The 26,187-nt window shown below is 48.0% G+C and overlaps 1 protein-coding gene and 1 long non-coding RNA gene across 4 annotated transcripts in view; both read left to right on the forward strand.

The window, feature by feature from the left end:
* The window catches only part of SCAP (SREBF chaperone), a 57,739-nt gene that overhangs the window by 14,054 nt on the left and 17,498 nt on the right, over positions 1-26,187 (forward strand). For all 3 annotated transcript variants that reach the window (XM_080583645.1, XM_080583644.1, XM_080583646.1), the window contains exons 3-9: positions 2,134-2,347; positions 13,110-13,239; positions 14,677-14,834; positions 18,455-18,675; positions 20,088-20,193; positions 21,074-21,246; positions 21,945-22,071. In XM_080583645.1, coding sequence (XP_080439771.1) covers positions 2,226-2,347; positions 13,110-13,239; positions 14,677-14,834; positions 18,455-18,675; positions 20,088-20,193; positions 21,074-21,246; positions 21,945-22,071 — 1,037 coding nt within the window. In that variant the 5' untranslated portion in view covers positions 2,134-2,225. The remainder of the gene's footprint in view (positions 1-2,133; positions 2,348-13,109; positions 13,240-14,676; positions 14,835-18,454; positions 18,676-20,087; positions 20,194-21,073; positions 21,247-21,944; positions 22,072-26,187) is intronic.
* Positions 2,354-9,297, forward strand: LOC308191337. Its single transcript, XR_013947901.1, has 2 exons — positions 2,354-8,302; positions 8,594-9,297. It is a non-coding gene; the product is annotated as an uncharacterized lncRNA (long non-coding RNA).

Raw genomic sequence — 26,187 nt, forward strand, 5'->3', positions numbered from 1 at the left:
GGCACGAGGCACGCCACGTACAGTGTTGCAAGGGTAGAAGGAAACATCCCGAGGTCTGCTCGTCTCCATTCAAACTTTGGCTTGGATTTGCAGTCATGCAAAACAGGAAAAAAAACCACTTTGAGTAGATTCTATTTTAATATTTGTCCTGAACTCAGAGGCTTTATTTTGAGTTACCTAACCTCTGTTTGGGAAACTGGCTTTGAATAGGAACTGTTCCCGCCTTCCACTTTTATGAGCATAAAGCTAACAGAGGTTTCAGAATTGGATATGCAACCCCCCAAAAACCAGTAAGCACATGTTAGCTTTGGAACACTCAGGTTTTCCTTTTAACGCTGATGTTTCACATCAGGCGAAGCAAGTAAATGCGGAACTCTCTTTGCGTTCAGCCGAAGCTGTTCCCGGTGGGATGCTGTCGCCGGGATCCCTCGTAGAGGACGAGGCTGGTGGCGCTGCTTTTGCACTTTGAACTTGCTTTTATTTTGGCTGCCTTCCCCCTTCTGTGACTGGTGAGTGCTTGAAACGTGTTTTTCTTCCAATCCTTGCGTTTGCAGTATGCAGAAACTGCGTTACGAGCGTCAGTGGGGCTGATGTGAGGCACGTTCCTTTTGGTTTCTTCCCCCTTCCTGCTTGCTGCAGCCCGGCCGTCAGGTTAAGCTGTGTCCTGCTGCTGTGACAGGACAGCCGTGGAGTGCGGGCGCTGAAAAGCGGCGGAATTCTGCTTTTAAGGACTTTTTAATGTTTGGTTTTCGTCTTCTGCCTTGAGGTTAGGGGGGATAAGCCTTATATGCGAGCCCCAACGTAGTTGTCTAGCTCTAGCAAGACTCCTGTTGAAAATATCACCAGTGAGATGAAGGTCAGATGTTCCAACTTACTTTTCTGCATTTCCTTTCCCCTTCTAGTAACACAGGCCGAGTTATCAGTTCCTGCTGTACGTCCACCAGGGGTTTGATGTTGCTTTCAGCGGTCAGTTCGGAGCAGGAGGCTCGTGTGTGCAGGGGTTTCCTGCGTGGTTCCACTCCGTGAACAGCTCTGGGAGATGGTTTTGTTATTGGAAGTTGAAAGTAAAGTTTGTTTTGTTTATTCTCTCTTGAGCTCAAGAATTGGAAGGGGTGGGTAGGCAGTTCCCTACGTCTAGGACAGCGATGTCGATCCATCCGGCAAGGCCTGGTGCCTTGCTGAAAAAGGTATTAACGAAAGTATTTGTCCAGGTTTTTCATTTGGTCATTAGGCCGATGTACCGGTGCTTCTGTTGCTAAAAATCTGATTATTTTAGTTGTGTTTCTGGGAAAAAAAAAAGTAGATTATATTAAAATGGGCATTAAATAGAACTTCACCTGAAATTAAAAGCATGATGGTTGTACTCAGGGTTTGCCTTCCCCGGTACGTGCTCTGGTGTAGCTGAAAGTGAGCGCTTAGGAAAATACAAAAAAGAGCACCTGTGGTGCCTGCTCCAGCTTCAGAACGTGTGAAGCTCGGGGAATTTCTAAGCTGGGTGTGTATAAATAACCCTTAATGGTTCCCTGCCTGCCAGCCTCCTCATCCCGTGTGCTGTCCCTTCAGGATGGTGACGGTGAGGAGCTCAAAACGCCGAGGGGCTTGTAGTGGGGCAGCCTAAATTTAGGTCTTGTATGAATTATCTGGAGCAGTCATGAATGGCATCTTCCTGCGGACAAAGCGACTTTAGTCGTGTCCTTCGAGTCTCTCACCGGCCCGGTCTTATTCTGAAGAAGCCAGGAAAACTGTCATTATTTCCTCTCGGATGAAAACATAAAACTTTGGATAATCGTGGCTTTGAACTACAGAAAAACCTGTCTTGCACTCGGGTCTTTCGCTTCTGAGTACGCTGCTGCGAACCCTATGCTTTGCATAGCCCAATTAAAAAAAGACAGGAAAAGGTTTCTTCTGCTCCGTTGTTTCTAAAAATTCGCTTCATGCTCTCCTCCCTCCTGTCGGGATCCCCTTGGGTGCTGCTGGCGGTCACAGCCCTCGGGCTGGCAGCGTCCAGGAGCAGCTCTGGTGGGCGCGCGGCGCTGAGCAGCCCCCGTCCTGGGAAAGCCTTTCTGCAGCAAGTTGGTGGCGTTTGCCGTCATTGATTTATTTTTCCTCATGGGCTTGCTTTCTGCTTCCTAGGTGGATACGGCGCCCCTGAAGCGCTGCACATGCTGGAGCTGCCCGCCGCCCTGCTGTACCCCGGGATGGCAGCGAGGTGACGGCCGCTGAGGATGACCCTGACTGAAAAGCTGCGCGAGAGGATATCGCGGGCCTTCTACAGCCACGGGCTGCTCTGTGCCTCCTACCCCATCCCCATCATCCTCTTCACGGGGCTCTGTATTTTGGCCTGCTGGTAAGTCACCAAGTTCTGCTTGTCCTGGGCAGTTGGGCTCCGGGGGCTGCTCTGGGGGCTCTCACAGCCACGCTCGGGTTCCCCTGTTTTGTGGGCTATCCCAGAAGTCCTTTTTCTTTTGTTTATTTTTTCTTAAATGTAGATTTTTGTCATCTTTTTGTGTGGGACAAAAGAAAAGACAGGGAATGAAGTATCTTCATGCGGTTTAATAAGTAAATAGTAAAAACTAATTAGTAAATCAATAAGTAAAAGTGATCCCCAAACACCTGGTGGAAGACATCAAAGTCATAAATTGAAAATGGGGAGAAAGGAAGTTGGTTTTTCTCTCCATGCTTACATATTCTGGTCTCCCTGAAACTTGTACTCTTCAGCCCTTGCCTTGGTATAAATGTCTCGTTTGTTCTCAATTTTCTGCTTTCCTTGGGGACTGAGGTTTGAATGTGAGTTGTAGCTGAATGTATTTTCACAATCAGAAATGTTACGTTTCTTGTAATCATTTCCAGTGAGGCGATGGAAATACCTACTGGAGCCGTGAAAACTTTGGTGCTCAGATCTGTGCAGAGACACACGCACGCATACAGGTTCTGTCTTTGTGGTTTTAAGTCGAAGGATCTCGTCTCCTGTGGTCAAAATAAGCCATATGTGGTGAGGCCTTCTGCTTTTAGAAGGGCTCCACCTGTGTTGGTACAGGACAGTTTTTCTCTGAGCGTTGCTGAGGGTAGGACAGACTTCTTCAACACATCAAACGTAAAAAGGCTATTGCAGTGATTGTTTTCGTGCACTGAGAACCCGTGGGATCACTTCTCGTGCCTATGGCTCATGAAGGTTGTGAGCGGCAGTAGGGGCACAGCACAGAGCCAGTGCTTTTCTGCTTTTGCACTGCTTTGTATGATTTAAGCCTCAATGATGAAGTTTTATTTTCAGTTCTTCTGTTGGGCAGAAATATGAAACTTTTACAAGGTCGAAGCGAGAAAATTCTTTGTTCTGTTTATCTTTTGCTGATATGGTTGCAAGTAATTATCTGTTGGCTTCAGCTCTGCTGGATGCAGATTTCAGATTCAGGGCTGCGTTAGCCAACACGGAGGTCCACCGCGAGTCCCAAATCGCCATGCCACAGCTCTCTTGCTCGCTTATTGCCTCTTCAGAGCTCCCAGTGGCATTAGGCTCCTATTTTCAGTTACCTTTCAGGTGCTGTTACTGGTAGGAATTTAAGATGGCTGCTTCAGTATAAAATGTTTATCCATACACGTGTTGCGTGTTGGGAGGGATCAAAATAAAAACTGCTTCTTAATGCCCTTCCTAAATTTCAGATTTCCCCGACAGGAGGAAATCTGGTGTAGGATTGCTAGCGTCTGTCCTGGTCAGAGCTTGGATGCATCCTGTCTTTCTGGTATTGTGTTCAGAGCAATTCGAATCAAGGTGTCCCGCACAAAGTCCCTGAAGCTTCAAACCAGGGCCTCTTTGGCAGATTAGCAGCTCGTAATTGTGGAAGTGTCTGCTTTGCTCAGCGCTGGTATTTGAGGATTTTCTAATTACTGGCTACCTTTAGACTGCAGAAGCTTGTTGAGGACATCGAGCATAGTCAGTAGTGTGTGTTTTCGTTAATGAGTTTCAGTAACTCAATTAAATAGAAAAAGGGGGCAAAAAATGGCCCTAGGAGGGACAGGGTTTAAAAAATACGACACCCTTTGAGAGCAAGAGTGCCCTGACAAAAACTGGAAGTGCAGCTTAAAGTTATCCTTCTCTAGAAACAATTTTTGGGGATGTTTCAGTTCCTGTTCTGTGCTGCCCTGTGTTGACTGGAGTTAACTAGGTGCTCATTCTGGCTTGGAAATACTGGAAGCAGCAGCACTAACTAGGCCCAGACTATTCCGGGGTGCAGCCCTTCTACACCTGAGCATTTCAGCGTGGTGAGGCTGAGCTCGTACAGGATATCTTACAGAGTATCTGTGAACAGGCTCCTCTGAGGTACTTTCTGGAAGTTTAGTTTTGGGTTGAGGTTTTCAGGTCTTCTTCTTAGTCTGAGGCCGAGGCCTGACCTCTTTGTTATTGACCTGAACGGGGGGGGGGGGCGGGTTGCACCCTCAGCAAGTTTGCAGATGTGATAAACTTCCCGTATCACGAACGGGAAAACTGAATGAAGAAAGGAGAGTGGCTGTGCTGCTGGACAAGCCGACAGGAGCCTCGTGAAGATCAACAAAAGGAACTGCCAAGTCCTGCACCCGGGGTAGGACAGCCCTCGGCACCTGGGGGCCAGCCCCTGGGGACAGCTTGGCAGAGAGGGCCCTGGGGGTCCCGGTGGGCACCGAGGTGACCAAGACCGGTGAGGTGTCCTCGTGGCAAAGGTGGCGTGCTGGTGAGACGCCCCTGGGGTGCGGGGTCCGGTGTTGGGCCCCCGGTCCAGGAGGGAGCTGGACGCGCTGGGGAGAGCCCGGTGCGGGGCCAGGAAGATGCCGCAGGGCCCGGAGCCCCTCTGCTGTGAGGAGAGGCCGGGAGAGCTGGGGCTGCTCAGCCTGGAGCAGAGGAGGCTCCGGGGGATCCCGGCCGTGGCCGGCAGCACCTGCAGGGAGGCGCCGAGAGGCCGGAGCCGGGCTCTGCCTGGCGGTGCCCAGGGCCGGGCCCAGCGGCCCCGGGCCCAGCCTGGAGCCCGAGCAATTTTCTTTGAGCTTGGTTCTTTTTACTGTGAGGGTGATTAACCACGGGAGCAGACGTCCCAGGGAGCTTGTGGAGGCTCCCTCCTTGGAGATCTTCAAAGGCCGCCTGGACACGGCCCTGATGTACCTGCTGTGGCCGACCCTATGCAAGCAGTTGTGGCCTAGCTGAGCTCCAGGGCTGGCCTCAGCTCTCTGGGATCACATCTGCCTGCTTCTCCGTCTGTAAAAGTCAAAGATTATTAAGTAGCTGCGGAATGCAAATGATTAACAGGAGCTGGTTTCAACTCCCTTTTAGTTTTCTCCAGAGCCAGAGCTGTGTTGATTTATCAAGGTGTTTGAAGTGCTCCCCCCCAGCCACGCTTCCTTCCTGATAAGTCATCTTCTGTGTTTTCAAACGGAAAGAGGAAGCGGTGCTGAAAGGACCGCACATCCTCGCTATCGAGCGATCTGAGAGCGGCTCCTGTTTTCTGGGGCTAGGTGGCCTTGCAGTTGCAGTCCACATATTGTTTGTGCATTTAAAACAAGAAATACAACTTATATCCAGTTACAATACAACAAAGCCATGTTATCAGCTTTATTGTATTTTGGGCTCCTTGACTTGTACTAGAATACGTGTTCTTGCCAGAGCTTCAGTTCAGTGAGTGGTTCATAAGCACAAGTACGAGAGGTCTCCTCCTTGCTTGCTCTGCCTGGAATAATCTGATATTTGTGGCGTGTGGCTGCGTGCAGTTGTTAGCTCTGTGGCTAGCACAGCTAGAGCTGTTGAAAGCTCACTCCCTAACAAAAGGGTAGGGACTACGATGGTAGAAACCCAGAGCAATATATTCAGTAGCTTTTCAGATAGCCCTGCACTAGAATCCTTCTAAGTAAGTATTTTCATGAGATTCGGTGAAATTTTGCTATTTTGGAGGGGCAGGGTGCCAAGGCCGAAGGCAGGACAGCAACTTCTTAATCAGGACAGCAGATTGTCTGAAATGGTTCACAATGACAGAAAAATGGAGTTGGCCAACAGTCACCTCGCTCACTAGCTCTGTACGGGGAAGGGCAGGAAACTTCAAAAGTATTGTAATAACTGGTCAGGGGGGTGCATTTTTAGCTAATAGACGAACTCACTTTAGGCTGAAGTTGTCTCACGCTTGTCATACGGTGCGTGTTTCCTTCATTGCGTGCTTACCACGTCCTTCTGCTCTTCCCTGGTGCCTGCTACTGGCCACTGCAGGACGAAGGCTGCAGGGTTTTGGGCTTTGTCCCAGCCCATGATAGCTCGCTGGATGTCCAGTGGGTTCAAGCAGCGTCCATCCCGACGGCCTTCCAGGGTGCCAGAGCGGCAGCAGCAGTCGGGCACGCTGCCTGCTGGCTGTAGAGCCATTGCAGACAGGAGCTGCTGGCTGGCTGCTTCCCACAGAAGCTTTCTGATGGTGGGACGAGGAACTCGGTGGTGGCCACGAAGTGACACGGCTGTGGTTTTTCTTTTTTTTTCTGTAGTCTTGTTGGGAGGGCTCTGAGTAATGGTCCTTGGCAGCAACCTGCTGCTGGGGTTTGGTGTTCTTCAGAAGTGTTCTTTCTCTAGAAGTCTTTCTAATGAGGAAAGGTGATACATAAGTGAAGTGTTCCAGTGGGTTTTATCCCGACGTTTACCAACAAGGAAGGAGCTGTAACAACTTGTTAAGAGCGTTGCTCCCTGTCCCCAAAGCGTGTGGAAAAAAGAGACAGTGGTAGAGTAAAAAGGAAACGTTCTGTATTCTTCCTACTTAAACATATTTATTTAGCCATGTAACCACATCTAAACTACAGCATATTGCTAAGGCAAGGGTGGATCCTGCATCCCGAAGTCTTGAAAGGGAGGGAGGTGGAACACTCTTCTCTCCTTCTGTACCTGTGTGCACCCGGAATCAAGGAGAGCTGGTAAAATCGTACTGCAGAAGAAATTAACTCAGCTGTTCTCATTTTCTTCCACAACACATCAGTAAACCAAGCCCGTCTTCGTGTTCAGATGTTCAGCTAACTCTTAAAAGCTGGGATAAACCACCTGGCCCGCGATTACCGAAGCACAGAGCCATGGAGTGGCTGAGGCTGGAGGCCCCCCCGGGTCGCCGCGGTCCCAGCCGTGCTCCAGCAGCACCCAGAGTTGGTGCCCAGCCCCACGGCCAGGCGCTGCTGGACGCAGTGTGCACACACACACACACACGTGTGCGCACCCTTCTCCAAGCATTTTACTATCTTACAGGCTTGCGCCATCCCGCGCGGCAACCCGAGGAGCTGGGTTGCCGACAGCTTCTTCGTGTTCCACATCCACGGAGAATACAGCTGCCTGTGGGAGCGCATGATGAAACGAGAAGCAAGTTGCGTGTGGCCAGACCTCTCTCTGCTCTCAGAGAAAGGAAGCTGGCAGCACAGAGCAGGGGGAAGCTGTACTGCTGCTGCTCAGACCTTTGAGGGCCCTGTCAGAGGGAGGCAGTGCTAACCAAACACAGTTCATTCAGCAGCAGGTATTGTTTAGGCACTTGGTAAGGCCGAAGGGGGACCTGTTGCTGCCAGGTATCTGGTCCCCTCTACCCACTGGCAGGACCCTTTTTGTCAAGCGTCAGATCTCATTAGCAACGGGATTTCAGGTTGTTCTGTCCTGGTGCTGGTTGGTTTGGGCCCGAAACAGTAAAAGCTCGTTCTGCAGCGTGCGAGGTGGAGGCGGTAGCTATTTTAAGGCCGTGCATCTCCGCCCTCGCTGTTATCTAAGACCTGGCAGCTCCACTCTCCTTTGTGTTCACCAGCAGAAGCCTATTTGGGGGTGGTGATCTCCACTTTGATTCAGTGAAGGAGGAATATGCAATCGTAGGGCTTGCAGCCCTGTTGCATTGCCAGCTGCCTCGGGCTGACCTGGCAGGTCTCCATCTTGGCCCTCGAAGCTGTCTTGAAAATATGTAAAGTAGTTGGATGAACATTTTTGCTTGAACCCACCTCGTGCTTGGTAACTGAGAGCTGCTCTTGCTTCAATTCAGCACTGCTGACTTGCAGACAATCTATTTTCCTTCCCTTTTGGATTCGCAGAGGGATGTCAGAGCACGCTGTTACATGAGCAGCTAAAAAGAGCCTTCCTCAAAACCAGCCCTTCTCTTTGAACTTTCCTCTGGCCTGTTTTAGATCTTACTTCTTTCCTCTCCTGTCTCTAAACTTTCCATTCTAGTGTTCGCCTCTTCCCCTGATGGTGGAAAAAAAAATCTCTAACAGAGAGAAATGTGAGGAGAATCAAACCTGGACGCTAGAAATCGCCATCCTGTAATTTACCTGGAGCAGCTCTCACGTGGTAGGCAGTGCCCATGGAAATGACCCAGGCTTGTCACAGCTCGCTGTCCCTGCAACGTTTAGTGCCTGTGGGGAGCCAGGATGCTTCTGACAACCTAGTATTAGTTCTTGGTATTTTTATTTGACGTTTTTTTTTCAAGTATCTCTTTATGAGATACTTTTTTTTAAGTAAAGTTTAGATATTTTTTAAAGTATCGTCTTTTAAAGATGCTCTAACATTCGATGTCCGAAATAGTAGGTCTAGTGAGTTTCTTGCTATTTTTTTTCACTTCATTTTTGTTTGCTGTCTCAGGTATCGCTGACTAGATCAGCTGCTATCCCGTGGCCACGTAAGGCTAAATAAATTCAAGAACTGATGTTTTGACATCTCACCCAAACAGTCTGCAGTAAGCGTATACCAGAAGGTGTGCCTTGTTTTTAATTTCACCAGGCATTATCAAAACCCTACAGAAACCCAAATCCTCAAACATCACTGGGATATAAGTAAACACATGCCCCCTTCGCTTACTGGGGACATTAATTTCTGTTGTAGCTGGCTCAGGAGGAGGCAGCTTTTGGTACGAGTCCCCACAGTAAGTCTTGTTCCTGAGCCCTGCTGCAAAGCAGTGCCGAGACGATCTGTCCTGTCCATCCCACGTTGGGTGCAAGCTATAGGAGGGACACGCGGGTATGTCCACACACCAGGAGCACAGGCACCCACTGCAAAGCTCCCAGCAAGGGGAGTGCCGTGAGGGCAGAGCCACGCACTGGACGTGTCGAGGAAGAGGAAGGAGCCCATCAACGTGCCTGCAGAAACTAGGCCGGAGAGAGAAAACCTGGTGCTGTCCTGCATCGCCTGGGGGAGGCAGTCTGAATAACCTGCAGGGTTGGTTGCTGCCTTCTTCCTTCCCTGTCCTATGGATGGATTAAAAATATGCGCTGGGGGGAGCATACGGATCTCTTCTTACAGCGTCAGTCCTGTTCCATATTCAGAATTTGGGGAAATGCTGAATTTGGTTTGGACACTGACAGGCCGACACAGCGCAGGCCTACGAGGGTGGTGGAGTAAGGGAGTCCTGGTTGCCTTGGTTCCCCCGAGAGCTGCAGCAGGATGGGATCCATAGCAGTGCACAGATGTCTCGGGGGCTTTTTTTTCCATCAGAAATTTCCCTTCTGTTCTTCCCCTCATTTTGTGGGCCTTGGTTCTTCCAAGAAATGCCGCTTAATCTTTCCTCTGTTGCGTTTGCGTGTGCTTTTGGTTTTTTCGGGCAAACGTGAAAACCCTAAGGTGAAAAAAACAACCGACCAAAAAGAATCCGTCCCTTGGCCGTTCAGAAATAGCCGCTAAGGAGTTAGGAGTCGCTGTGCCCAGTGTTTTGGGAGGTGACTTGCACATCAGGATGGGAGTGGTTGGCTTCTTCCCATGAACGGATTTATTTTTTTTTGTTAAATAACTTTTACAACAGGAAAAAGACGCTGGATTGTCAACAAACCTTCATATTAGCAGCAGGCAGGCAGTCTCTCATCGGTCGCGTCTTATGGTTCTGTGATTTTCTGATGCTTCTGGAAGCCGTGTACGAACTGCCCTCGGTTGGATGGACTCGCTTCCTTCCCAGCTTCTCACACAACAAAAGCCGAACTTCGTGAACAGCAGGTACACAGCAGGAGGAAACTTCAACAGAGAAGTCGACGACACCCACCTCTACTCCACGCTTCCTCCAAACAGCCATTTCTGTTGCTAAAACTGGTTTTATTGAGATGTAAATACACCACCAGCAGACAACCAACGTGGAGCAACTGCCAGCCATCTCCAGAGGCTACTTTTTAAAACACAGCAGTGCTCTTTTTTCTGTTTCCCTGGTACGTAAGCTAGCACGTGAAAGCCTTCCTTCGTGGCCTCAAGCACAGAAGGGGCGCATCAGAATCCAGGACTGCCTGACGTGCCGTGCCCAGCACTGCCAAAACATCAGTGATGGTGGCCAGGTTGGTGTTCTGCAGCCAGCCGTGGGTAGGGAGGCTGCTAACCTTTCCCGGCTGTTCTTGCTGCTTCCACAGCCCTGCCAGCAGCTCTTGCAAGTGCTCCCTGATCCCAGCAGGGTGATGTTACTGCTCATGACCCGGGTGAGGGAACTTCACCAAGTGCTTCAGGAAGCTCGCCTGTGCTGTGCGGGTGTCGGGACGCGGGCACAGGCTGCCCGGAGAGGTTGTGCAGCCTCCCTCCCTGGAGATCTTCTGAAGCCACCCGGTGTACGCACAGACACACACCTACACGTGCACACGCACACTTCCAAAAGCATTTCACCACCCTACAGACCTGCACTGACCTGGGCACCAGCTCTGGGTGCTGCTGGAGCAGGGCTGGGACCGGAGGGACCCGGGGGTGCCCCCATCCCAGCCGCGCTGTGGCTCTGCGGACACAGCTCGCTCCGCGCCGGGCTGGGGAGCGCGGTCGGCGTGGTGGGGAGCATGGTGGCCGCTCAGAGGCACGCTGACAGGTCAGGGACAGGGTCAAGCTCAATAAAGGCAAAAAGGCAAAGCCCTGCACCCAGGACAGAGTGGGACCCGGAGCTGGGCGGGCTGGAAGGCGGCTCTGCGGCAAGGATGGGTCGGGTAAGAGCGAGGCAGCGTGTCCGTGCAGCAGGAGGGCCTCTGCCCCCTGGGCCGTACCAGCAGGGCTGTAGCCGGCAGGGTTACTGGGGCCGTTTTGTCTGACCTCCGCTCGTACTGGATTTTGGGGGCTGTGTGTTTTGAGGGGGAGCGGGGCCCACGCTGAGAGTGAGGGGGATGAGGAGGGGGGGCTGCTGTTCCCAGGCCACACACAGGTGAGGGGGACAAGGGGAAGGCTACGTGCGTCTTCCTCCGAGGCAGCAATCTGCTTCTGTTGCATCGTACCCCCTTCAGCTCCTTCCATCTTTGCTCGTACCACATAGCTTTCCCTACCTAGCAAGTACTAAGAGAGAAAATCCTTGCCTTCCTTTCGGAAGTGAAGAAAACCCACATCCAGGTTAATTCTCTGCCAGGACTGGGGGCTTCTGCTTTGAAAGGCAGGAATCCAGCACCCGCTGCATCCATCCAGCACCTGCTGCATCCATCCAGCAGCTCCTGCATTTATCCAATGCCTCCTGCATTTATCCAGCGCCTCCTGCATCCATCCAGCACCTCCTGCATCCATCCAGCACCCGCTGCATCCATCCAGCAGCTCCTGCATTTATCCAATGCCTCCTGCATCCATCCAGCGCCTCCTGCATCCATCCAACTCCTGCTGCATCCATCCAGCACCTCCTGCAGGAATAAGGAATATAGGGAATTGTCCTTATGAGTCCCTAAAATTTACAGGGGTCACGCAGAGAAACGCACCTCTAGGTACTCTGAATTCGAAGTGTTTTCCACTTGGCCCTTTTTGAGATCTTGTGCCTGTTTTTCAGGCATCAGCGTCAAAATCGTTTAGTGAACAAATCATTCTGCAGGTCACCTCTTCGTTCAGCTTTGTTTATCACACCTAGATTTTTTTTTTTTATTTTAACATCTTGGTCTCAGTCAGACGCAGGACGCTCGCTGCGTGCCTCTCCCCAGGCTTTGCTGCCGGCAGACCCTGTGGCAGGCGGTGCCACGCGCCTTTTCAAAGGGCTCAAAGCGATTGCTGCCTGTCAGAGGAAAAAGGCTGTGCCGTGTCTCCGGGTCGGGTTTTGTGGGGTATTTTGTATTATGATGTGCTATGACCTGGCTTTATTTTTTTCTCCCTTCCCAGTGCGCAGTGGAATGACAATCATCAGATGCGTTTTTGTCAGGCTAACAAAAGAGCAGACCCGACAAGCCTTGCTCCCCGTTCCATTGTTCTTTTCCAGCTTTTGTTGTTCAGCCCCAAACCTCGCCTTTAGCTGCCGCTTGCCGCCTCCGTGGCCGGGGATGATTCAGGCTGATCCCTGACACAGCGGACAGAGTCCTGCAGGAAAACGGTGCCAAGGCCTTCGTGTTTATTGCCAGGAAAGCTCGGCCGCGCTGACAGCTACGCCAGACAGGGGAGCCCTGATAGCTCATGGTGCGTTGGGCACCTGGAGCTGGCCTGGAGCTGGGATCTCCGCTCTGTTTCGGCCCTTCCCCTTCCAACTCGCCGGGCATTGTCCCTGTAACAGCGATCTTGCTTTTTCCTGACGTGGTTTTAGTGACTTTAGAGACCCCCTGAAGCTAAAACTGCCATCCTAAACTCTCCGAAACCACGGTATCTCAGTTTTGAGCTGGTTTCGTGTATTCGTTGTGCAATAGCTGCTGCGGTGACCCGAAGGTCATAGGAGCCAAGGAGCAGGAAGATAAACATCACATAGCTGCTTTGGTGTCTGGCTGCTGCTGGTGAAATGAAGTTAGCGACAAATACTGGAAACGGCTCAGATTTTAATGAGGAAAACCAGGTGATTAGGATGGGGTTTGGATAGGAAAGTGGCCACCTAAGTACAGTAATTATTTCTGTGCAGGCTGTGGGGTAGTTGAGACATGGCTGTGCTGTAGCTCTACGGACTTTTAGGTGATAATGAGTAATTTAGGTGCGTTCCTGCAAGGAGAACTTGCCTCCTACTTCTCCCAGGATTCCTACTCATCCCTTTCCAAGAGAAAAAGACCAACTCTCTTGTGCGTTGGAGAAATACATAAATCTGTTATTATGAGAGCTGAAGCCCTGTTTTATTGTGACTGTGTTTCCTGTTGTGCAGAGATAAGTTTAAGGTGGGGTGGGCTCATTTTACCCATCCATTCTTTGGGCTCTTCTGGAAGACCGTTTAAAAGCCTAGTTAAAAAAAAAAAAAAAAGCACATTTCTCACTTCTGTCTTCACCATAGCTACCCGCTGCTTAAGCTGCCGTTACCTGGAACGGGACCCGTGGAGTACAGCACCCCCGTGAAGGATTACTTTCCACCCTCTCCAGACCCGGTCTTGCAGCAAGGAGACCTCGGCGAGCGCCCTGACTGGGTACGGCTTCGGTGTGGGCGTGAAAATGATCCAGGAGCTGGGGCAGCTCTGCCGTGAGGAGAGGCCGAGGGAGTTGGGGTTGTTCAGCCCGGAGAAGAGAAGGCTGCGGGGAGACCTCACAGCGGCCGTCAGTGCCTGCAGGGGCTGCAGGAGGGCTGGGGAGGGACTCTCGGGCAGGGGGTGATGGTTTTAAGGTAAATGAGGGCGGGTTTGGGTTAGATACGAGGAAGAAATTCTTTACTATGAGGGCGGTGAGGCCTGGCGCAGGCTGCCCCCAGGAGCTGTGGGTGCCCCATCCCTGGCAGTGCCCAAGGCCAGGCTGGATGGGGCTGGGGGCAGCCTGGGCTGGGGGCAGGGGGCCCTGGGCATGGCAGGGGGTTGGAATTACATGATCCCTAAGGTCCCTTCCAACCCAAACCATTCCATGATTCTATGAAAGTTGTGAAATGCTGTTTAAGGGCCCGTTTTTCAAGGATTAACATGGATAACTTTGTCCTAAGGCAAGCAGTACATTTTATAAAGCGTTACTAGGTTTTACGTACATTTAATGAAGGGTTCTGGGATAATGCCCCGGTTTCCTAATGCCATATGAAGGCATGCAGTCTCCCTCGAGCAGCAACCAGTTGACTGGTACATGTCATACAGGTAAACTAGACTTATGTTCAGGGGTAAGGAATTAATATTTCTTTTGCGTGAACAGGATGGAGCCCTGATGCTTTCCAGGAAGGCTGATAACAGGTCCAGGACATCAGGAACCAATTGTAAAATGATGCTTTGTAACCCGCACTGTTCCTTTTCATTCCAAGGTCTCTGTGAAGCAGAAATTGGCTGTTGGCTTAATGTTTTTGATGCCTCCAGCTCTCCACTCTCTCCACGTGTGCTCTTCTCGTTGTGATTGATATCATTTCAACCGAGAAGCTTTTTGCTTTGTGCTGTTATCTCAGGTTGATGCTGGCTGATTAAATCTCCTGCTTCGTTGCCTAGTTCTGCTAATTGAGCCCAAAGTTCTGCCAGCACTGCAGCCCCCAGAGCAGGGGACAGCAGCCTGGGCACACAGACCAAGAAGAATTAAACGGCACACAGCAGGATCAGCACAGGTTGGGGGAACCACCGTGTGGGAGAGGCATCTGTGAGAGGCAGCGAGTCCCCGCTGCGGCTTGCCTTCCAGTACCAAATTCGGCAGGGTCTGGGAGCCTCTGCCTCACACAGAAGCACAATATACCGATGACAAAATGGTCAGTGGCATTTTGCCTCTGTGAGAAACAGACTCTTTTTGTTCTCCTTAGGTTACTACTGCCATGCTTCACCTCTAACTTGGGAAAGAAAAATATAGTCTGGCAAACCCCTTCCTGAAAGCTTGCCAAGCTGTGATCTAATTCTGCTAAGCAGCTTCCCACTCACCATGTGTTTTCGTTCTCCCTCTGGTTTTCCCCACAGTATGTTGGTGCTCCTGTGGCCTACATTCAGCAGATCTTTGTGAAAGCTACCGTCTCCCCATGGCAGAAGAACTTCCTCGCCGTTGACGTGTTTCGTTCACCGCTGTCCCGCGTCTTCCAGCTAGTGGAGGAGATCAGAAACCATGCCCTGAGAGACAGGTAGTTACTGTTTGTTAAGGGTTGTGGAGGAGGCAGACCCACCCACTGTTGTGCACACCCGTCTTCTAAATTATTCCTACTAAATCTGATTATTGGCTTTGAACGTGTCAGATTCTCAAAATAAAATGAGAGGTCACTGCTGAGCAGCGATGGCATATCCCTCCTGCAGGTACAGCACTTTAGCTTTCCTGCTAGAGAACTTGCCTGTTCTTTAATTACTGATAATTGTCAGGAACCCTCCGGTCAGAGTCTTAGGCAGAGAGGTCTGGAACGGTCCTCTGAGGTTATACCTTTTATAGCTGACAGCAGTTTCACATAATCCTTTTCATAAGCATGTGAGGCTTATATTTAAGCAAGTTCATTCGACCCCACCATGCCTATTGTGAGGCTTTTCTACAATTTTTGCATGGTCAGGAACCTTCTCCTGACTTTCCACTTTTGGCTGTGTTTAGGACTAGTTTGTACCTGCTTGGTTTTGTCCTGACACAGCCTTCGTGCAAAAATAGCTCTCCTCTGCTTCCAGATATTTACTGGGAAAGCTCATTCTCCCCACCCCGAATCCTTGTTTGTTAAACTAAATGTAGGAAACTCTCAACTTACACAGCTAAGATGGTTCTGTGTTCACTTTGTCAGCCTGGTTGCTCTTCCCTGCACTGTTCTTAGTGTCTTCCCTGAACAGGGGAGATGAGAACTCTACATAGGATTCTCACTGAAGTCTCTTTTGTGCCTTATTTTCCATGGAAATGACTTTTCTGAAATACAGTGAGATTGCGAATCCCTTTTTCATGGCCAATCACATCAGCATTTGTCAAGTGGTTGATTGATGCCTCCATGTCCATCTCTCTTTTTATCATTTCCAGCTGATGAGCTCCTACCTGATAGCAGAAAATCTTTTTTTTAGTTCCCAAGTACACGGCCTTGCACTTTGTACAGTTAGTAGAAATGGTATTAAATTTAGCCCAGCCCTTACAACATCCATTTCAGATACTCTGTTCCCTTGCTGTGTTAGCAGTGTTGCTTTATTTTGTGTCCTTGACAGATGTCTCTATATCTTATTCCAAGGTTTTTAATAAAAACATAAAATAAATACTGGTTCTCTGAGCTGTCCGTGAAAAATTCCACTTTGTTTTCTTCAAGACCAGCGGTTGCCCTTTCAGCAGCCCCATGGCCATTTTCCTGTTAACCCATTTCTTTACTGAATTACATTTTTTGTGCTAACTTCTGTCTTTCCTGTGAACTAAAGCATTTTCTGCATGGTGCTGCATCAAAAGCCTTTATTGGGCCCGAGTAGATGAGATCTGCTGTGCTTTCCTCATCTAAGAAGTCAAGTATTAAAAAAAAAAAAGGACCACTCCGGTTAGTTTGGCATATTCGCACTTTGAAAACCAAGAATACAGTTTACACATATTAATTTGCTTCTGTTTTTTATAATATGTTTCCCTTTGAGCTCTAAGTTTTTATTTGTTGACAAGCTCTTGGCTGGTTTACTTTCTGAGGACAGAAAGGCTTTCCCTCCTTTTTCTCTCTTTGTTCAGTGAGAATAATGATACTGAGAACAGGCCAAGTGTGGTGAAAAATGGTGAGATTAGAGTCTTTGATCATCCCCTAGCTTTTTAGCCAGGAGCTTTCTTCATTCTTTGTCCTCTAATTCACATAGCTAGGGAACATCTGCTCTTTGTTCGTTTCCTACTTCCCTGGCAGCATCCTTCATTGCTTCATTTTTGAGTGTTCACTTAGCCACTCCACCTGATGATTTGTCCTTTTTTTAAAACCAATCCTTGTGAGATAGCTGTCTGCTCTCTCTGATAACATTTAGAAATGCCACTCATGCTGTTAAATATAGAGCTTTTGCTAGCAGCTCTCAAAGTCTTGGCACTGACATTCTTTCTGTTTTCATGTCTTCCTATATCAAATGTGTATCTTTAGATAGTATCTGGATGTAGTTGCCAATTACAGGTGAGAAACAACTTGCTCCTGGTATGTGTGTCATCTGCTCATTGTCTCCCCTTGCTGTGTTAGCCCTGATGAGCAATGAGGCAGTGTGGAAGCAAAATTAAACTTACACGGCCACCAGAAGAAAAAGGCTAGGTAGTGATTTAGGCACTCAGACCTGGGATAAGGTCTTCCATTTGGTGTCAGACTTGCATATTTCAAGAAACATCTAGCTTTCAGATAAATTCTGAAATCACCCCAGAAGTCATTATGGAGTTCCTTCCCATCAGTTGCTTTCGTCAGTATCAAAGTTAAGTGCAGCTGATTTTCTTCATATGAAGAAAAAAGCATACTTTTATACTAAGGTGGGACAGAAGCAGCTGACGATTGCTGACAACTGGACAGGAAACACAAGGTGATTATATTTTCGTTAGCTATAAGATTGTTGAAACTGTGAGCAGTCATTTGTGACGTCCGAAGCGACCTGAAATTTGTTGTAGTGCAGCAGGCATTGGCTCCATTCATTATTTTTGGTATTTGTCTCTGAATCTGCAACATACTGCTGGGCACATTGGCTGCACGCACTTGCTTCGCAAATAAGAGCTTTTACAGGCTTTTGTGCAGTATAAACTGCTATTGCTGTTATGTTTCAAAGTTAGTTAAAGCCTAAATACAAAACAACAGTCTTCTTACTCTGCCTGGAGCTATTATCGGAGGCATCACAGCATCAGTTCTTTCGGGTTCTCTTTTAGAAAACTTCTGTTTCTATAAACACAGTATTTTCTAGCATATTATCTAGTATTTTGTCTTGACAGATGTGACTTTTCTAGGTAGCTTGCCCTATAATACAGATACAAAACAAGATACAGATTCTGGAGGGAGTGCTGACGAAGTCGTAACTCAGTCATCGTCGGTTGGGTTCCATATTTTCTCTCTGCAGTCATGATAGAAAAAAATCCTCTAGAGAAGGCATTTTAAAATAGTTCTCCAACACCTTCTCTGTAATCCGTGGGGCCGAAGCCAGGGAAAACTGGCCTCCGATGTCTTAAATTAGCCTTTGTTAAATATACTCTTCTTGCGCAAACCCCTCTGGTTGCCCATGCCGTGCTGAGGGAAGTGTTCTCTTTTGGATCAGCTGCTCTGGCTTGTCTGGCCAAATGGTGCGCTGATGGGTTTTGTAACTGAGCAGTCACAGTCAGATGCTATTGTAAGCCCAAGCTGAGTCTTCCCTGAGTTAATAGTTGATAAGGATTATGTAATTGTGCTAACAGGAAGTTCTGGAACAAATCTACACCTTAAATAATCCACCTCAGGCACTCAACATATGTGGAAAGAAATATGCAGAAGAGTTGAAGGTCTTTTAAGAAGAGTTCAAGGGAGCCAGTTTCTCTGCAGACTGGAGGTATCTGAAATGTGGAACTGAAATTTGTGGCATCTAGGATGGGTGAACAGGGAAAGCTATGTGGCCAGAAAGCATGCAGAGAAATGATAACAGGGTTCTGGAGTTTGCACACTGTTTCGGTGAGGTCCCGGTCTGTGGCCCAAGGCTCTTGATCCTTTGTTTTTAGGACAAGAGCGGTGGCACAAGAGTGGCGATGAAGGTCCTTGGGGTATTCATCTCAGCAGCTCTGCCTATCTGTGGAAGTTGTAACATGCACAGTGGTGTCTAATCTTTGTTTGCATTTCAGTTCTGGTGTCAAGAGCTTGGAGGAAGTTTGCCTTCAGGTTACGGACCTCCTTCCTGGCCTCAAGAAGCTGCGGAATCTGCTCCCCGAGCATGGCTGTCTGTTACTGTCTCCAGGGAACTTCTGGCAGAATGACCGAGAGCGATTTAACGCTGACCCAGATATTATCAAAACCATCCACCAGCATGAACCAAAGACTCTGCAGACATCAGCTACTCTCAAAGGTAAGAGGCTGAAGTGCCAAAGAAGCCCCCTTTCTGTAGGTGTAAAAATAACAGGTAAATCGTCCAAGTCTTTTCATTCCTCTTATCTCTACGTGTGCTCTAGCCTTTTTCCCTCGTGCCATTGTCTATTGTATTCAAAGACTGTCTCATTGTCACAGACAAACAAACATTCATCCTGCTCCCTCTTGTGCTTTTGCTGTCGTTTGCCTGCCTATACCCCGAGATGACACTGGCTCTCATGAAAGTATTTTTGCTTTCTTAATTAAAAAAATAAGTCTGATCGTGTACTGGGGTCATACTGTTTCGTAGTTCAACAAGGCCAGAGGAAATGCTGTTCCTCCATTTTGAAAGGAATTTCATAGATTTTTAAAGGAATTTTGTAGATTTAAACAAATTTCGTAGATAGGTACAGGAAGCTTGTAATATGACAGCTCTGTCTGAAAAGGGGCTTTTTATCCATAAAGCAGGTTTGTTTTAATGGTTATTTTTTGAGCATCCATAATGTATGCACGCTGTGGTTTGGAGCACACGGAACCTTTCTTTGACAGCTCATTCACAACCAAGGTAGAGGTCCACAATATCCTGGGAATTCCTGGAAGTGGAGATGGTGTTCCTCATTATGCATAATTTTCTTTAAGCCTTCGTTCAGCCCACCAGATTAACAGGAGAGACATTTAATAGTCCTTCGCGATGCAATACTTCCTGGAACCTCTGTCTAAGTCCCACACAGACATGCACAAAAACAAATGTTCCAGGGTTTTTTTTCCTTAAAGATAATGCCTGTCTTTGAAGTACAAATTGGGTGTCCACTTGAAGTGCCTGGACACACAGCATGGGGAACAAATAGGAGGAATTAGGGGTGTGTGCAGCTGGAGGGCCACGATCCCATTGGGATCACAGAGGTGAGGTGGGGCAGCTCGCAGTCCTGGAGTGCTGCTGGGGGTGGACACAGGCTCCTCATCAAGGACAGGCTGGGAGGATGAGGAGGGAGAGTTGCCCTTTACACAGCTGGAGTGCCTGGAGCTTTGCTTCAGGACGGATGATGAGCAATCTGAGAGTTTATGGATTAGGATTAGAGGACAAACCATCATCTGCTATGGACTGCCAGATCAGGAAGAAGATGAGGATAGCCAACCACCACAGGAAGTAAGTTTTTCGCTATGTTTAAGAAAACATCCCACATTTTAATTTGTTCCCATTGCCTCTTGTCTTGTCACTGGGCTCCACTGAGAAGAGATGCTCCATCTTTATTTCCCTGCATCAGGTGTTTATACACATTGATAATATCTGCACAGAGCACTGAGAAGGTGCTTCCTAAGAATAACAGTCCTTATTCAACATTCTTCACAATGAATCATTTTTTGTCTCCTTTTCTGTTATCGTAATGTTCTGTTCATACTGTGTTTTTGCAGATCTGTTGTTTGGACTCCCTGGAAAATACAGCGGGGTGAACCTGTACAATAGGAAGCGAGTGGTATCGTATATGGTCACACTGGGCCTCCAGCGATACGATTCCAGGTAGGGAGCTTTAGCTGTGCTATTTTTACATTAGGGATCCCTTAGTCTTTTCTTGTCAAGTTCACTGTTTTCTCTGCTCTGATTATTGCTATGTTTTTGTTTAATCACCATTTTCTTGTGCTTTAGAGTATTTTGGGATCCTCTGAAGGTGCTGTAGAAAAACAGAGTGCTGCTTTTGGGAGAAAACTTGCTGTGCTTTAGGGAAATAAAGCACTGTCAGTGCTGTTTCTTTCTTTATAAAAAATAGTAAATATAAAACCCAAAGCTGCTGGTGAGAGTTCCTCTGATGATGGCTTCATCTGCACACCGAGCTGTCAACTGTTGCAGCCAAGGCCCAGTAGGTCTGTTTTGACCCAGTTCCCGGTGCATGGAGTTTGAGTGTTTTGCTTCCCAGAAAGCAGTAATTCAACTGGTACCAACTGTGAAACCCCTCTGGCAGTGTTGGCAAAGCTGCCTTGGTTTGAGCAGATCTGAGGACTAAATGATCTGCTCAGTGCTGCACAGATTTCCCCGAGGAATGCCTGGGACGAAATTGGCAGCACAGGAGTCGAAACGTGCCCTGCTGCTGCCCGTACAAGAACCCTTCAGCCTCAAGGACTGTCCTGTAGGGCCTGTCATCAGCAGCACTTACATAAAATTTAGGAGATGTTTGAGTCTACAGGATGTTCTGTTCCCCAGGGCCAAATTTTGTTGACGATGAGCCCTTGCTTTAAATAATTTTGCTGAGTCTTCACAGTTACCTTTTGAATCTTCATAGATACCAAGGTCTGGGAGATAGCCACAGCGCAGATGTACTCTGCCCTCATTGAGCTCCTCCTTGGAACTGTTTGCTGGTTGTTGGGTACAGTGTGAGTGACAACCTGCCTGCTTTTCACGCCAGGTTCCTCAGCAGCCTCCGTTCTCGCCTCAAGCTGCTGCATCCCAGCCCCAACTGCACGCTGCGAGAGGAGAACATCGTGCACGTCCACTTCAAGGAGGAGATCGGCATCGCTGAGCTGATACCCCTCGTCACCACCTATATTATCCTCTTTGCTTACATCTACTTCTCCACACGTAGGTTTGTGGGGTGGAGAGCCTAGAGAGTAGAGCAAGCTAATAAGCCAACCATATATATATACACACCTGACAGCTGTACATATGTAAGGGATGGGTGGTGGGGGACCTTTCCAGGGCTACCTATGGGAAAAACGAGTTCCATCCATAGCACTGCAGTTCCTCCTGTTTCAGCAGCAAAGGTGATGTTGAAGTTTTACCGTGAACCGTCAGGTAGAGAATTAGTAGTCTTGTTGATCTGATTTCTGCCGATTTGTTCCTCTTAGCCAAAGTGGTGCTACTCCTTGTGGTATCTTCTGAGGTGTTCCCTGTCTTACACAGCTTTAAATGCTGTAGCAGTGATGCTTTTTCCAATTTGGACAGACTAATTTGTGGTCGTTTAGATCAAATACATGTTCTGAGCTTGTGGATTTAGACCTTGCCAGCCGTATTTAAGTTCCTTTTTTCATGCCCCTGCAGTGCTGTACTGGAGCCAGTATAAGCCGCAAGCCACGTCTTCTGTCCCGTCCTTGTAACAGTTCTTGGGTACTGGGAGGAGGTGGGATCTGCATTTCAGACATTGAACTGCCAGAATTTCTGGGCTGCAGCTAGTAAAGTACCTGCAGAAATAAGTCGGGATGAGGATCCCTTCTTGATTTTTTATTAATATGTCGTTTTCTTTCGCTTCGTAACAGAGACTTTGCATTTCTGTTTTTCAGGGAAGATTGACATGGTGAAATCGAAATGGGGCCTGGCACTGGCGGCGGTCGTCACGGTGCTCAGCTCTCTGCTCATGTCAGTTGGGCTGTGCACGCTGTTTGGTTTGACCCCTACTCTTAATGGAGGGTATGTTCCCAGCACCAAACCTCTTCCCAGACAAGGGCAGACGGAGGAGAAATCATTTGAAAACAGCTGCTCAATGCTTAGCCTTTAAGATCTAGCATTTTTCATATAAGCTTACATGATAGTGTTTACACACTGCTGTGTAAAATTATAAACAGACTTCTTGAGCTGAAGGACCTTGTGGTTTTTGTCTGTCTGGCAAAAAGATTTGACTGAGTCCCAGTCTTCCTGGAGATGCCTTATTGCTTAGCATTTGGCTCTTCCAGCCTAAAGCAAAAGGTATTATTGGGACAATGTCTTAATTATAAATACGATTTCCTGGCAGCTGAGCAGGCTCCCACATATCTTCCTCCTGCAGTGACTTGTCCTAGCATCCAGAAGTGCTCGTTGCTTGATCTTGGGCTAGCTCAGAAGAATCTTTCAGAATGGCAGAGCTGCACTGTTTGTGCCTGGAGGCCAGCTGGTAACTTTGCACCCATCTCTGACATTTGTCAGCTCTTCTTTTGGCTGGGGCTCCTGCACACGTTGGTGTTTGGCCTTTTGATGTGGTTACTACCACTCATATTTGTGTCAAGTTGAAAACACCTGAGAACACCATTAATTAAAGTTCAATTTGGAATCTTTCCTTTGATTTTTCTGATCCCATTCCTAAGTAATTAAGGACGTACCCATCGATTGTCTTCTCGACTCCTCCTTCCAGCCATATACCACCGGAACAATACGAAGTTTGACCATGAGGGAGGTTTTCTCAGTGCTGGTGATAGTTTACCAGGAGCCAGACCTACATGGAGGAAATCTGAGAAGCCTAGAAGAGCTACAAATAATTGACTTCAGAAACTAAATTATTTAATTATTTGTTCCTGTTCTTACTTCTGTGGTAACTAAGAGCCTTAATTATGGATCAAGACCAGATCAAGATAGGATCTACTGGAAGTTTACAATTGTAATTCAAGTAAAAACAGTATTTGGATGCAGATACATGGGGGCATCCAGTGTTGGTTCAATCTGGTTTTAGTTAGTGCAGTCCAAGGCCTTTGTCTACTGTCAGCATTACTGTTGTCACACATAAGGGCTAAACTAATTCAGTTATTCCTCCCGCAGGCTAGACAGTTAATCAGTTCTTGTTTCTTAAAGTGGTTTTCCTGCAAAAAATCTTTCCCTTAAAATGATTGCACAGATGATTTCCTTTGGGGTTGAAACTTAACCCTTGCAATACCTTATAAATGATATTTAATTGGATGAAAGACACTTGGGTTCTGTGGTGATGGGTTCCGATGACACTGAGGTTTTTATTTTCTGATGACATTGAGTTGTTTTTTTAGCAGGTTGATTCTGCTCTTTCAGATAAATGCCACGTGCTAGTAACGGTGGTTGTACTTTTTGATGCAAGTCATAGGGAAGGATCCCTCAGGGCTTGATCTGGCTCCTCTCCTAAGTGCTGTAAGCGTTCGGACACTGAAGGAGAGTGAGGCACTTTGGCTGAGGCCTGCCTTTTCGTTTCCTAAATGCTCATAATTTTCAGTTCTCGACAGCTGTCACAGGTGGGATCACGCTGAAAGCAAGAAAGATCTGGATGAGATGAAAGTGGCATTAATATGTGAGCAAGCCGTACAGAGAATGGGTTGGGACTGCAGGTACCCAAGGGATCCTCCGACCTTTTCCTGATTCCCCAGTGTCTGCCAGAGCACTTTCCCTCTTGTTATCTGATTCCCGAGTGGGGACAGAGTGTTCTTGGTATGTCCTAGACGCAATGGTAACGTGCTAGGGGTTGGCCGGCTTCAGGGTGCAGAGTCAGATTTGTTTGGTTAAACTCTGAGCTGAATTTTAACCTTTTTTATCTGTTTTGTTTACAGCAGAGCCTTCTAGATATGGGTGTGTTTGTTTTTAATGGTACCCGTATTTACGATAAGCCTCTGTCCCTCACCGATTTTTGTAAGGTACTAAAATAGAGCTTGGTGCTTAGAGGTCAGTATCTGCTTACTGCTACCGTATGATATTATAAACTAGACCTTAATCATTATCATTCATCTTTTATCTTGCTTTGATAGTTTTCCCTTGCCTTAAAGCATATTTCAAATATTAATGAAGGCAAGGTAGAATAGGTGAGGTAGACATGAGTCTTATTTTACAGAAAAGAAGACTAGGTGGAGATTGGTGGCATGCTCTGCCCAGGATTTACGACTGAACAGTAGGTTGTGCAGAATGCCCAGAGTTTGCTGAAGTGGGGTACAAGTGAGCTGGGGGACTCTGAAGGCCTCTGAACGACTCCAGAGCACAGCCACCACGAGCTGCTAGCTCAGCTGGGTTAGAGGAGTCATCGTCTTAAATGACGACCTACCTCTCTGTATTGATTATAATTTTTTTATATATGATTTTTTGGCCTAAGCTGACTAGCTCAGATGCGAACATTTACGTTTTAGATATGAGAGGCTGATGTGATGAATCCATAAAGCTTCCGAGTGATATCTTCCAAGTTTATCTTTGGGTAAACCTGTGAGTCGCTCTGTTCACATGCATGCTTGGAGTCAGGGAGTCGGAGGAGATCTGTTTTCTTCGTGAGTTCATGGTGGTGTTTCTGTTGACTGATGGGTGCTGGATCTTGCTGTGACGCAGCACCTTCTGGCGTCCAAGTGAGAAATGATCTGTAGGTGTTTCATTAGATGGACGTGGCGTGGCGTCCATGCTCTTCCTTCCTCCTCCTACTGGAAGCTCTTTCTCAGCATTCGGCACTGGATGGCAGAAAGTACAGCGAGGATCTCTTGCTGCCTGCCTCACCGAGTGGGGAGCAGTGAACTTGGGTTTGGAGTTTGCAGGGCGCCAACAGCTTGTGTTTGACCCGCACCAGCTCGTAGCTCTCTTCAAGAAAAGCCAATGTCGGGTTGCTCTGAGCCTGCTAGCCATTTAAAATGAAACCTGCTGACTCTTCAAGGACTATTTAAATTGATAACCTGTGACTACTAATTAATTATCTTCTGCAGTTGAAGCAACTGGTTAAGTAGGACATAGCTGAGAGAATTACGGGTTTCCTTTTGCACACTTGTACTGCCGTCCGAAGGCTTACTGCAGCTCGTCTGCAAACGGTGCTGGACAGCGAGCGCTTCTTGCAGGACTGCGTGTAAGGACAGGATTCTGCAGGAGCGTGCTCTTGGGGACCGTAAACTCTGCAGGACTGTGCTGCACCATGCGGCAGACCTCTCCCTTGTGCTTGTTTCATTCTCATCATCCAGCAATTTCCATCCCTAAGGATTCCAGAGAGGTTTTCTCATGTCTGTCTTCTGTTGCAAGCTGCTGTTTGGAGGAGTGGTGCCAGTTATGAACTGAAAATGCCTTTAGATAAAGCCTGAACTGAGCTGAACTGGCTGGATTTTAGGTTCTGTGACATGAGCAGGCAGTAGCCCCCGAGTGCCCTGTGTGTGTGTGTGGTTTTTCACTCAACCTGGAAATTCACTCGCAGTGCAGGCGTCGGACAGGAGATGAAGGGACTGATGCGTTGCACATTGTTAGAGCGAAAATTCAATTTGGATACCTGGAGAAGGGTGTGTGGAGGTGGTTTGGTTTTCTATTATTATTATTATTTTGATTTTTTTTTTAATTTTGCTTTGAACGGAGCTCTTGCTGTTTCAGCTTGCCATTTGTTCAAGGAACTGGAACGAAATAGCTGAGCTCGCAGTGATTCCAGACAGGTGTTTTCCCCCAGCAGGACTTGATAGGTACAGGCTGATGACAGCTCCACGTGTGCAAGTTTTGTTGAAGCCAATGTCAGATGGCTGTAGGCAATCCAAAGCGGCGTTTGGGAAGGTGGTCCGTGGGGGTTGTGGCAGGTACTGGCAGAAAGCAGGAGGTGTTCTCCTGAAACCCTATTGTTTAGCTGTCTTGGCTCTTAGTGATCTGCCAAGGGGTGCGTGTACCTGCACGCACACACGTTCTCCTGTTGGACCTGCACAGACCAGCACAGCACAAATTGATTACCCTCTGCAAGGACACATCCCTATTCTTGCCTAAGTTTAGCTGGAGGGAAATGAGATTTACCACCTCCCGTGCATGGATCAGCTTCTTCTCCTGCTGAGCTGGGCTGTAAGTAGTTAAAAGAGAGAAAAAAGTGAGAAGGCAAGTTGGGTA

The sequence above is a fragment of the Anser brachyrhynchus genome (assembly GCF_964034855.1).
Source record: "Anser brachyrhynchus genome assembly, chromosome: 2".
Lineage (NCBI taxonomy): Eukaryota > Metazoa > Chordata > Aves > Anseriformes > Anatidae > Anser > Anser brachyrhynchus.